Source organism: Myodes glareolus, chromosome 24 (genome assembly GCF_982192425.1).
Source record: "Myodes glareolus chromosome 24, mMyoGla1.1, whole genome shotgun sequence".
Taxonomy (NCBI): domain Eukaryota; kingdom Metazoa; phylum Chordata; class Mammalia; order Rodentia; family Cricetidae; genus Myodes; species Myodes glareolus.
This window is the reverse complement of record NC_142049.1, coordinates 20,778,735-20,792,058: the sequence shown is the minus strand read 5'-3', so window position 1 is coordinate 20,792,058 and position 13,324 is coordinate 20,778,735. Positions and strand designations below refer to the sequence as shown.

The 13,324-nt window shown below is 37.9% G+C and overlaps 1 protein-coding gene across 2 annotated transcripts in view; it reads left to right on the top strand.

Moving 5' to 3' along the window:
* Akap13 (A-kinase anchoring protein 13) overlaps positions 1-13,324 on the top strand; it is a 271,423-nt gene that overhangs the window by 195,535 nt on the left and 62,564 nt on the right. The window contains exons 12-15 of one of the 2 annotated variants that reach the window (XM_048434838.3): positions 208-261; positions 3,128-3,193; positions 4,799-4,994; positions 7,012-7,120. In XM_048434838.3, coding sequence (XP_048290795.3) covers positions 208-261; positions 3,128-3,193; positions 4,799-4,994; positions 7,012-7,120 — 425 coding nt within the window. The remainder of the gene's footprint in view (positions 1-207; positions 262-3,127; positions 3,194-4,798; positions 4,995-7,011; positions 7,121-13,324) is intronic. The other variant, XM_048434846.3, reaches the window with a different exon arrangement.

Below are 13,324 nucleotides of genomic sequence, written 5' to 3'. Positions count from 1 at the left end.
TTGGAGTACAGAGGGAACAAAAGCTACCTTTTTGTCAGGTGTTTAGGGTTCTGATATTTGTATCATTTCATTCTTTTGGTTTCTTCCCTCCTGTGCTGTTTGTCCTTGGGGAATATATTTCTTCCAGGTGTGATCTCTGTGTTTTGTGTATTTGTGTGTCATTGTGATTCACCTCCCTTATTGACCTCTTCCATCATTCATTTTCAGTTCAATGCAAGTTCTTGGGGATGTTGTCAGGAGACCTCCCATTCATAGGAGAAGGTACAGAGTTCACTAAATTGAACTAACCATGTCATCTCTGAGTGTGTACTAACAAGCATCTCATTCTGGTTACCTGACTGGACAACATTTTTAAACATATTATTTATTTCTTGTGCAGCCAAATAAAAAATATAGGTGCTTCTTAATTGCTATGTCTACCTGGTAGGAAATAGTCTCTTTAGTCTAAAGTCTTTTTCTAGTTCTAAATTTATAATATACACACCCACTTACTGACTCAGATGGCTTTGAGATAAGGTCACACCTGACTTTGTGTGTTTTGTTTGTTTGTTTGTTTTGTTTTCATGTTGTAACTAACTAATGGACCTTGGGGGAATGCTTCCCTCTGAAACCAGAAAAGAAAGAGAATAGCCAGAAATTCATTTGTGGTCACTCACATATAGGTCCTAAAATATTTTCAATACATTCTTGAATAATATGAAGAAGGATTTTTATTAGGTGACCACCTGGTAGTTTTCATCTCATTGTGGACAGTCTTTCAGAAAGCAGTGAGGCATAGGCTGATACCTTTTTTGAATTGCTTAATTATTATTTATCAAATAAAAAATAAAACTTTCATGTATAAGCCAAAAGCTGATTTCTAATTAAACATAATCAGTTGCTTCATGTTTTAAAGACTTTTATTGTATAGCGCTATTATTGACTTTTCTCCATTGTTTAAAAAATCATTTAGAAATCAGAAAATTGTGGTGCATTTCTTATATAAAGAGACGTTTGCAAATATACTTTTATCTATTTACAGAATATCTGTGAGAAAGGCAAAATAGTAATCTTCCTACTTTTTTTCTCTATCATTTTTATGTGTGTCGACCTTTAATTCCGTAATTTAGGAGAAGTTTCAATCTTAAATTCTAACATTTTCATGAACCTAAATGGTTTTGATATCAGCTAGGTTGGTAAGCAAATTATTAAGTACCTTTTTCAGTAGACAATATGTAAAAGTTTTAGAAATGTATTTGTTGCTGTCTCTGGTAAAAGCTCTTTATTATGAACTAACTGAAGCCTGTGCTAGATTACATGATAAAGAATGACAAGTTGCTGCCTGCAGCCCAAACTGTACACACCAGACTCATGGCTTGAGTTTACAGTATGTTTTAAGTGAAAAATATTTTTGTACAAAGAGCATGATTCATAATTTTAAAATTGAAACATTTCGACAAGAAGAGAGTTGTTCTCAGAACAACAACAAAAACTGTACCTCCTAAATTTTAAAGCCAAAAGATCTTATGATTTTGGAGGCTCTCAGAAAGAAATGCACTTTTATTATGACAGGAGTCGGGGAAGGCTTAGACCAATTGCAGCTTGTCAGAGCCTGTGAGACTCGTATGGCTCTTTTCCTGTCCTGTTCTGCTGAGGATGTTGGCACAAGTTTTTAGTCCCAGCAGTCTGGAGGCAGAAGCAGGCAAATCTCTGAATTCAAGGCCAGCCTGGTCTACAGGTCTAGAGTTCCAGGACAACAGGTCTACACAGAGAAACCCTGTCTCAGGAGGGCAAAAAGGAAAGAAATGAAATCAGATACTTAGGTATCCAACTGGAAGTGTAATATTAAATTAATAATTCAAAGAATAGACTTCTGAGCCTTATAAATGTTTGAAAATTATGTTTTATTTCTGTTCACATAAGTTTGAGTCAGTCTAATCCTTCTTCTCAGATGAGAGATTACTCAAACTGTATATTGTTTTTTCTTTTGTGAACCTTACACTGTTATTTAATCAGAGTTGAACATTTGTGTACCATTTGGATCAGCTGTGGAGGAAATTGTCATAGCATCCCACCATTTTCCTCACCTCAAGTCTTGTCCACCAAGCAGAGTTGTTGGAGATTTTGGATGCTGAGGCCCCTGTGTGTTTCTGCTGGTGTCCATGACCTTTCCGTTCTCTTTGTGTAAGATGAAAGACTTAGTTATAAGGCCCCCAGAGCAGTATTTTTAGGTGACCACGCCTTGGAAATATGTCTCAAGTAACTAAACAAATAAAGCAAACAAACAAAGATTCTGACCTTTTGATCTAGTTTGGTCATAAAGTACCTGCGTATAATATGTTTTAACCTTTTCTCCCTAGATTTTCCTCCCCTGCTATCTCACATAGGACAAACAAGATAACAACTGCTCACATGGCTGTTTTTTTAATCTTAGGGGAAATAAATACAAAATTAAAATTTTAAAGGCATTTCCATCTTAATGCCATAAAACTCTAAGAAAAATAAATCTGCTTATCAGTTCAAAACTGTAGGGAAGGTATGGCCTTTAATGGAGCTGCCTCATTTTAAGCTGAAAGGCCTAATGAATGCTTCTAAAGAAGAACTATGAGTTGGATATTGTATAAGGTGCTACGTGGCTTATCTGGATCCGTAATGGGAGCATATGAGGAAAAAATACTGATTTTTCAGTGAGACCTCTAAGCTGTTTGTAGTGTTTCCGTTTGACTCAGGCCTAGGAACGACTGTCCAGAGTCAAGGGATGTGGGAGCAATGATGAATACAGAGAGACACTTGGCCACAACAGAGGTTTTGAAACACCTAGGAGAATGTCTGCAGAGGAAGCCATGAGTGGGGTGCACTTTTTGCCAAGGGATTAGTCGAAGGAGCTCTTTAGTTTGAATTGAGTAGTTATCCTATAAAGAGCACACATGACCTTTCCCATAACACTGAGTGGACATCAACTGCACAGTAGTAAATTCCTGAGGTTTTTTCCTAGTCTTTTCCTAAATTCTCGTTGTTGCATTCCTATTTTTTTATAAATGGTTACATAAGTCTATCTCTGTGTCCTTTCTTTTTAAACTGAATAACCCAAACCTGTTTCCCCTTTTCTCCCTCCATTTCTTGTTTCTGCCTTTGATGTCATCTCCAGTATGAGCTGGTGTCCCTCTGGTGTGCAATACTCGGCTGCCCTGAATGCTGACTTTAATTTCAGAAGGTATAGTATTACATGTCCAGCCACCAAACCAGGAACTGTAAAGTAGGACGTCTGGCCTTGGGCTGTAGCTGGCTTCTCTGTGGCTGGAATGCACATGGGCAGAAATGCATATGATACCCATGAGCCTAGTATACTGCTGCCTTCGCTATGGATGCCACTAACCCATTTGCAGGAGTGGCCTAGGAAAGTACCTACTGCTCTGTCATTTGTCTCTAGCAAAAGCTGCTGTGTTTCTGCATGAACCTTGTGTCTGTGCTGTAAGCCCTTGTCTTTGTTTTCTTCTTTCCAAGTTCCCAGATTCTTAAGAAAACAATGAATCAAAACAACTAATAGGCCCTGGTTTCTATTATATTTCCAAGTCCTACATTTAAGTTCTTAATTTAGATACCTCATCATTTTATATTTGTCTTTGAGTTAAGCAGACAGATTTAATTATTAAAATTTTCAGAATTAAGTTTTGTAGTAAGTGGAGATCACGTTTTCTCAGGCTTTTCAGATAATCACAGTGGAAAACTAAATTTCTTCACTTGGCTAAACTTTCTTCTTATGCCTGGTGTTAAAAGTAGGTTCTACATAGACATTTAGTTTCAGTTCATTATGACTTCTATTGTCAATTGAAATAAGAGCAACAAATTTGTTAATCGTTTACCCACTAGAGACAATAGAGACATATGGGTTCAGTTCTTAAATAATCTGTGAAGAAAAACCCTTTGGGGCTGGAGTCTATGAACCTAATTGTAGCAATTAACTGTACAGTTTTCCCAGAACAGAAGTAACTGTGCAGCTTCAGTATACATCCAGATACAGTTCCAGCTGAGTAACTGAGAACACAGCTACAACTGTATTCTTCTTTCAAAGACGCTCCCTCTGTAGCTACAGCAGATGTGTACATTATTCTAGCTAGTGACTCCAAAGAGAGTGGACAACTAGCCTTCCTCCTTACCCTCTTACTTTCACAAAGTAACCTCCCTTTTAAAATTCCACACCCTGTTTGCTTTTTCAGCATTATTTTTATGTGCCTGTCTGCAGCTGATGAGTCTCACTAAGCCATCATCAGGAACTGTCTGACCGGATGTGCACAGATGGTATTGCTTATTAGAGATACCAGGGTTTTCTGGGTAGAATTATACCCAGAAAGTTGTCAACCAAAATATAACTGAGTGTAAAGTTTTATAATGGTCCATGTGATGAGCATGCGGCCGTGTCACTCGCTTTCCATTCTCAAAGCTCCTTATGATTGTGCTTTGTGACATTTGGCATTAAATGAGCTAGAGTCTGGGAAGATTATTTTGATCACATTGATGAAAACCGATACATATCTACAATATGAGATAAATTCGTCTGTTGATATGGTATGTTGAAAAACAACTGAGAAAATGATATCTGGCTCAACATTTAGATAAGTTGAAAGAGGTGGGGACGTAAACGTGTCTGGTGTTCTTTCTCAGCATCCAGGACCACTGGGGCTGAGTGGTGCTCATCTGCCCTGTGTCCTGTACACATTTTGAGCAGGAGACACAGGAATAACACAAGTTAGAGCGATTTTTGTTTCCTCCCGTCCTGAGAACTACAAACATTGAATGAACTCTTGTGCCTTGTGTTCAGTTTCAGTCTGGAAGGCTTGACAGGAGGAGCTGGTATTGGAAATAAACCATCTTCATCTCTAGAAATGAGCTCTGCAAACTCCAGTGAGCTCAGAAACCCTTTCTGTGGCGAGGAACAGAGAGACTCTCTGATGTCACTTTCAGAAGAACATCTGGAGCCAAACCAGAGACAGCATCATAGGATGTTTGATCAGCAGGTAAAGCTAAAATAGGTATATATTGCTAATAGGGGTGGTAGTGAAACATTGCCCCCAAATATGATCTCATTGATTTAACACTTTTTATTAGTTTTAGTATAAAACTGGAAATGTGATTACTTACCTACTAAATGATATCTTCAGGTCTAGAAATAACATGTTTTTTAATCACTAAACATAAATACTTAAGAATACATTAATCAGAACTGGAGAGATGACTCAGTGGTTAAGAATACTTACTGATCTTGCAGAGAACTGGCATTTGGTTCCCAGAGCTCACATATAGTGACTCACAGCCATCCCTAAGTCCAGTTCCCAGGATCTAAGGCCTTCTGACCTCCAGGGACACCAGTCATAAGTGCAGTACACAGACATACGTTCAGAAAAGAACACTCTATACAAAAATAAATAAGTATAAAAGTACTATTTTCAAGAAATAATACATTAATATACACAGATGTAAATATTCCATCATAACAAATGTTTTAGGATTGGAAAAGTGTTCAGGGCATGCAGCTTCCTTTATCTGTCTGTGTTGTTCTTTTACCAGCTCGTTGTAAATTGAGTTTTAAAGTGTATTGCATGTCATTATCACATTTACCAATTTTAAAGTTCATGCTCCCAAGTTTATTTACTAGAGAAAACATGTTCTTTGTCTCAACTACACTGTTCAAGAAATACCTGTTGATTCCCTTCCTTAACTGTAAGAGCTCCAAGCCACTACGAGTGAATTGTCTAATGCCACATATCATTTGGCTGAACAGTACAAAGACTTGTTGACTTTTGGGTTTATTGCTTCTTTCCATGACTTAAAAGTAGACAGGTTTTAAGGAGACTACTTTAATTTTCTTAACACTATTTGTGTGACCTTTTCTGAGGTGGATTATTTCCAGAAATCTGACAGATGACCCTGTCTTTTGTACCACTGTTACGTTTCTGATTTAATCTTTCTAGATAAAGTCAACATTTCTTGATAAACATCAGCATTTTTGTGGTGTCCTGTGCTGTGTTGTGCTGTGCTGTGCTGTGCATGGTCTTTCTAGAACCTTCATCTTACCTTTAGTTCCTCTTGAGCACAACCTCAGTGTGGGTGTTGTGCTGCATGTATCTCTCTGATCTCGACTAGTTGCCTGCAGCCAACTTCCTCTTGAAAGTCTCTGCTGTTCGCTGAGGTCATTTTTCAGGCCTCACAGTTGTATTTGAAACATAGCAACCGTTTGTCTCAGATTCCATGGTTACACATGGAACAAGCGCTAAATAATCAGTCAGAAGTCTTTGGCCCAGCTGAGTGAGTGCTTGCTGAGTAGATGTTCAGTGTCTTTCTTAAAGAGGCAGATTTCATCTTGGGAGAGGATTAGAATGAGCTGTCTCAAAAGAAGTGTGAGTCCCTTATCACCAGAAGTAATGATTGCTTCAGGGGTGTTAAAAGGAGACTCTGCTTTTCTTTGGACTACACAGCTTTTAAAATGCTGTGGATTTAAATTGCCAGCAGTACTGCCAAGGAAGTTGTTACTACATTGCAGTCACCCTGTGTTCATGTGGAATCAAAGAGGAAGTGAAAGGGGTTCAGCTCCTTCCCAAATGCATTGCTGCTTTGCTAATGCTCTTGAAATGCTGCTACCATCCCAGCCTCCAGCTCCTTATAATCAGAGTAACAGCATATCCTACTGTATGTCTGTGAATATGTTCTCATTTTTTTCAGAGGAGCAGTATTCTATATAATCTATTACGTCCGGTGAAGTTACCGGATTGTGTGCCCAGCAGATACCTACTGATCACTTACTCAATTTGAAACATTGTTAGATGCTCTGAGGGATGTAAACCACTGTGAATGACGAGTACTCATCAGTTTCGGGTGGAAAAAGGCAGACTTAGAAAAGCTGAGCAACTGTTAAGCAGCAGTCGTAGACTGAATTCCAAGTCTCCCTTTACCAGGTTGGGTCGGTGTAAATTCTGCACGTGTCTAAATATATGAACATGTACTTAGAACCCATTCTTCATTTTTTTTATTTTATAGACATGTCACAGGTCTAAACAACAGGGATTTAATTATTGTACATCAGCCATTTCTTCTCCATTGACAAAATCCATCTCATTAATGACAATTAGTCATCCTGGATTGGACAGTGAGTATACTACTTTTTTAAAAATGAATATATCTTAGCCACTTTTCCTATCATTTTTCTTACTTTTCATCTTACTAACTTCCAAATTTTGTCTGCTTCTCCTTTTGACTAACTGACTTCTTACTCAAACAGAAACAGAAATGCTAATGTAGAGATCAGCTTTCAGCTCTTCCTCTGGCTAAGAGTAAAATCTCTTTGATACATACATTGTTTCATTATATTGTGGGGTATAAATATCACACCATTCTTTAAAGGGCTTTGAAATAATTTCAGACTTGAAAAATGGGTAAAAATGGCTCTCCCTGGAAAAATACATGGCAAGAAAAATCCGTGGCAAAACTAATGTAAAGAAGCCTAGAGGTGATGCACACACCATTAATCCCAGCACCTTGGGAGGCAGAGGCAGACGGATCTCTGAGAAGACAGTCAGGACTACACAGAGAAATCTTGTCTCGAAAAACAAAAACAAAACAAAATTAGCATAAAGAATTTGTGTGTTCTTCCCTTTTATCCCTAAATGTTAGTCTAATTCTTTCTTTTCCAGAATACTTCCTTTATCATTCCCCTTCAGAGAGTAGGTTTCCTTACCTCTAAATAATTTAATGTTTCTTAAAAACAGACACTCTTTATTATATTAACATAGTTATCTGAATCAGGAAGTTAATGCTGATCAAATTGAACTAATATAGACAAATGTTCCATTTTTCTCACCTTTTCCTGGGTCCAGGATCCTACGTAAGAACAGATGTTGAAATAAGTATTCATGTCACAGTAGGCTGCTTAAATCTGTAAATATTTCTCAAGTGATCTTGTCTCTACTAAACTTGTCAGAAGACAATCCAGTCTGAGCACTCTGAAATGTCACACTCAGCAAACAGAACTGACGGATATTTTTACTTAAGCAAGTATAAGAGGATTAAGTCTGAAAGTATGGACAACCAGAATCTACAGACACAGGGCATTTGTGATTAAAAATGCTTACAAGTATACTTTGATTGTATAAATGTTTGTCACCAACTTGTTCCTTAAGACGCCTCCTTTTTATTATTAAGATTTGTTTATTTTATTTTTGTGTATGGGTATTTTGCTTGTATCTGTATCTGTGTATCACATGTGTGCTGCACCCACAAAGTCCAGAAGGGCATTGAATCCTCTGGAACTGAAGTTACAGACAGTTGTGAGCTGCCATGTGGGTGCTGGGAATCAAACCCAGTTCCTCTGGAAGAACAACCATTGCTCTCAACCACTGAGCCATCTATGTAACTCAAGGAACCTGTTTTAAAATTTATTTTTAAAGAGTAATTACAGTGTGATATCATGATACAAAGATTAAATCTAAAAAGGAATAATATAATACATGTTCTTCACAACAAGGCCAGCTATTCTGGAGACTAAACACAAGATCCTGGTGTCTATTGTATTTTTTTCAGTGTTCTCTTCAAATTTAATTCAAAAGAACTGGAGATTAACGTAGCTGTTCTTCATTAATGAAAGGTTCTGTCTTCTGTCTTGGCTGACTAGAGGTTTAATCTTAGAAGTTTTCACAGCGGAGTGATGACATGGAAGAGAGTTCTTTTGCTCTGTATCATGAACACCTGTGCTGAGATCCCAGCACCCACGTACAAGCTAGGCATGCTCTCATGCTTTCCTGGGACCCCCAACATGCTGTAGGAAGTGAAGGCAAGAGGACCACTGGGACTTGCTGCCTTTCAGCCTAGCTAAGAAACATGAACTCGAGGTTCAAGGAAACCTTGACTCTAGTTTCCTGTGTGTACACACCTAAGCATAAATACACACACATGCACTTTTTAAGGGCAGTTGGGCCTGCTGTTCAGCGGTAGAGTTCAGTTCTTGTCGAGAATGCATGAGGCCCTTCCCCTCTCAAGTTCAGGGATTGCAGGCATACATCATCACACTCAGTTTGCAGTCAGAGTTTCCTAAGGCAGTTTAACTCGTGTTTTATGTAAGCTCATAGAATAGCTGAGTGACTCCTTGTCACAGAAGCCCTTTGCCCTCAGTTCAGCTTCAGCTGTTAAGTCGGGATAACGTGCTGTGGCTGTAATGTGAATTAAAGTCTTAGTGTACTTCTTGTTGTATAATGGAGTTGTGTAGTTCACAATCACCCCAAATAGTGCCGAGGTCTTTTTTCCTGACTGTAATTTAAATAGTTTTAGAAACAAGGGCATCGTTCATCATGTTGGAAAGGAACCCCAAATTATTGTAAATAATACTCCTAGTGTCACACAAACAGCAAAAGAAACTCAGGAAGAACAGTGACCTTGCCTGGCCAAGCAAACACATGGGGACAAAACAGTTCATTTCACCCGGTTGGTGGGAGCTCAACCTCCTAATCTGATTGATTGGTGTAGCTTTCATATAGGTACAAGGTATTCTCTCTGATTTGATAGAGGGCCTTAAGATTCCCAAAAGTCTGATAAAGGGAGAGTTCACGTATCTGTTTATTCAGTCCATATTTAGGTACCAACTCTTTGTTGTGTAATAAACTAGACAATGTGGAAGAAGGATGAACTTAACTGATAGTTTCTTTCTTGGCTATATTTACTACTTAGAGATACAAGAACAAGTTGACTCTAATAGAAAATAGTAAATGAAGCAACCAAAATAAACACTCAGTATTCTGGAAGTATCAGACCTCAGAAACTGGAGAAAGTTTAGACCAAATTAAACTAGGAATTGATATATGGAAATCTAAACTGAGAATTTAGGGTTTCTTCCCAAAGGCAGTCAGAATTATGTTGATTAGAACGCTTCAGATCAACCCCAATGGAAATAGTGTTGGGAAGAAAAGTCTTACAGATCAGTAGAAGGTTTCAGTAGGGTTCACAGTACAGCTGTTTCAGAATAGTGATCTCAGGAGAGAAGTTGAAGTTCAAAGAAGCCCAAATGAGGTATGTTGTAAGATCCGATGATGGCACCCAGCTTTGTACCTTGAGTAATTAAGATGTTAGATACCTCTTGGCTGGCAAAGGACTAGAGGAAGAGCAAGGCAGCAGGAAAAGACATATTCCGTATGTGTTTATTGGGTTTCAGCTCCCTGTGGAGTGTCCACCCACACAAAGGTGAACAAGGAGATGAATGAGTCTGATCCTGAAAGGAGAGCACTACCGTGTAGATTAGAGAGAAAGGAGACCCTAGTGTATTATGTGCATACACTAGGAAGAGGTAGACATGAAGTAGGAAACCTGGGATGAGTGAGAAAGGCAGTAAATACTGAACCCGGAGCAGCATCACTGTTGAATGTTGTCTGTACAGCATAAAGAAGTAAATGTCAAGCTATGAATTATGACTTTTAAAAATAGTTTGCTTCTTGCTTTCAAATCTAGCAAGTACATATATTTAGGTGATTTGTTAAACTGCATTACAATTTTCATATTCATAAATGATTATATAAATAAAATACGTTGTTAGCCGGGCAGTGGTGACACACAACTTTAATCCCAGCACTTGGGAGGCAGAGGCAGGTAGATCTCTGAGTTCGTGGCCAGACTGGTGTACAAAGCAAATTCCAGGACAACCAATGCTACCCAGAGAAAACCTGTCTCACAAAATCAAGATACATTCTTGCATGCATGTATCCATACATTCATATATTCACAGATTGTTAATTTTGAGAGCCTTTCCTGAGACCCTAAAGGCTGTCGACACCATCCTGTTCCCACATAGGTTGGAGGTACCTTTTCTCTGTCCTAGCATAACTTTCTCGTCCTCTAATGTCTTTCTGTTAACTACTTCTCAGCTCAGCAGCAGACGAAGCCAGCAAGGTGGATCTCCTTTTCCGTCAGCGTTTCTCCACTCCTCTTTAAATCTAAAACTCTCTTTTCTTTTGGCTCTTCTTATTCCAGTGATGAGGAGGAGGAGTTGCATAGTAAGTAAGCTAATCTGGTGTCTAGTGGTTGTTCCCCAAAGTCTGGCTAGCTTTTAAATGCTATAGGCTTGCTACTAAAAGAATTAAATCATTTGAGGACTTTGATCCCCTTGTATGCTATCCTCTTTAAGTCTCTTGAGTTTGCATGACTTTGCAAATCAATTTTGATGAAACCAGTTTTCTGTCATTATCTGTAAGTACTAACACTGATTGTTTCAGTACAGGGGTCTTTCCAGAATACAGGCATTGGGGGTGTATTCTCATCCCACTTCTACCCTGTATAATACAAGTGCTACTTTTACAAAACTTTCATCTTGACCACTTCAGTTTTAATTTCAATTACCCATTTTTCTCTGTGTCCTGAGACAGATAGCTAAGCCATCTATCAGTGACACCTAAAAGTTTCTCTTCCAGTCTTTTCATATAATTAAAACACAAAACTATGAGATTAGATTCCATAGGGTAGGAAATAAAAGTTATATATTTTTCTCGCTTTTTGTTCTTCTCAAACTCTATATTACGCCACACTCCAGTGAGCTACAGGTTTCAAATTAATAAGCTCTTAGTGGCACCTGGTATGAAAATATTTTGAGAAATCAGTTTTAGTAAACTTGAAATGCACCTGGGTATCCTTTTATTAGAAGACCTTGACTTCAATTTTGGAGGGCTTCTCAGATATTCTGGGACTTACATTTTTTTGTGGGAAAACTATTTCTATCATAAAGTAATGAATTGTTGTGTTAAAACTAATATGAGTGCCTAACACTTCCATCCATATAATTGTTCTTCTGCTTGCTGATCTGAAGTGGCAGCCATGTATAAAAATTATTGTGGCCACCACTTTGCATTGTCTTTTACAGGAAAGTGTCTGTGGCATAGAGATACGGTTTAGTTTTAAATCGTAGCCTCATTGGTGCTCGGCATATTTTTCACTATGAAAGATACTTGGCAAAGAAACAATGAGATATTTACATTTTATCCCTTTTAGTAGGCAGAAAGTTCCAAAAATCCACCTCAACTTTGAGTGTTCAGAAGTTCTCAAATGTCTTTGGTCCAAACTATTTCTAGTACTATATCAAATAGCCAGGTTATGGTAACAAACCAAAACCTCAGTAGAACTTCATTATCACTAGGAACTAATTGTACTGGTCCCACTGGAATTTAAAAATATAGACGCAGAAGAGTATTTTGAGTCCAGGGTCTAGCATTTCCTAAAACTGTTCATTCTGTCCAAAAATACCAGTAAGAGTAATGGAGAGGGAGTAGTCTAACACATTGAGAAGCTCAGGTGAGCAGCTTTAAATACTAATCAGCACACTGTGGCATCCCAACGTAGTACTTGGTGTGCTGTACTTCCCAGATTTATTAACTAGGAAACCATAATAACATGTAAGACCGTCTCTGCTCCATGAAACTCTTATTCTATAGAACACATTTTGTTGTTCTTTTATTCAATGATTAAAGCCCCAAATCCCTGAGTATGTAGTATATCTGCATGTTATTTTGTGTCTTAAAATAAAAATGTGGTTGAAATGTTATTTATCTGCAATAATATTTAAAGGGTTAGTGACAAGTTTGTTGTCTTCTATTTATAATTTTGTCATGGAAATGGCCATGTTGTTGCATACTTTTAAAGACTCTACACGTCAGGAATTTTAGAGGCACTAGTTTGAGTTACAGTGGTAAATTAATCCATTTTTTTTCAAAACACATGTAAGAAGTCATAGTAACTGAAATAAATTCTTTTTTAGCAATAAAACCATTGAGAATTCTTAGAGGTGCTACCGTAGATTCTCTTGCTACCTAATCGCATGTGTATTTAGTTTTCATCTGTTTGACAGAAATCAGCCAGTGGTTTATTTTTTTTCTTGGCCAAGTTTTTTGTTGGGTATTTTTCTGCAATAGGGATTCGACTTACTTTGTGTAGTTCACTAGAGTGGTGATTTAGTGAGTTGCTTAAATGTACAGTGAAGTCCTGGCAGTCTGAAAGAACTGAGTATTTATATCATTGACGACTCCTGGGTGGGGAAAAGCCACTGTTTTAATCCAGGCTCTTGTTTTAAAGTTAACTAAGGTATCTTAGGTTAAAATGTTTATAGTTTCACAACTAGGTTCTGCAGAATTGGGAACCAGATCCTTCTTTCCAAGCTGCTGTTACCAACCATGGTAAATGTAATAGAAAAAAACCTGTCTTGGTTAGGGTTTCTTTTGCTCTGAAGAGAAAACATAACCCCAGCAACCCTTATAAAAGAAAATATTTTGTTGGGTGACTTACAGTTTCAGTGATTTGCTTCATTATCATCATGCTGGGCCATGGC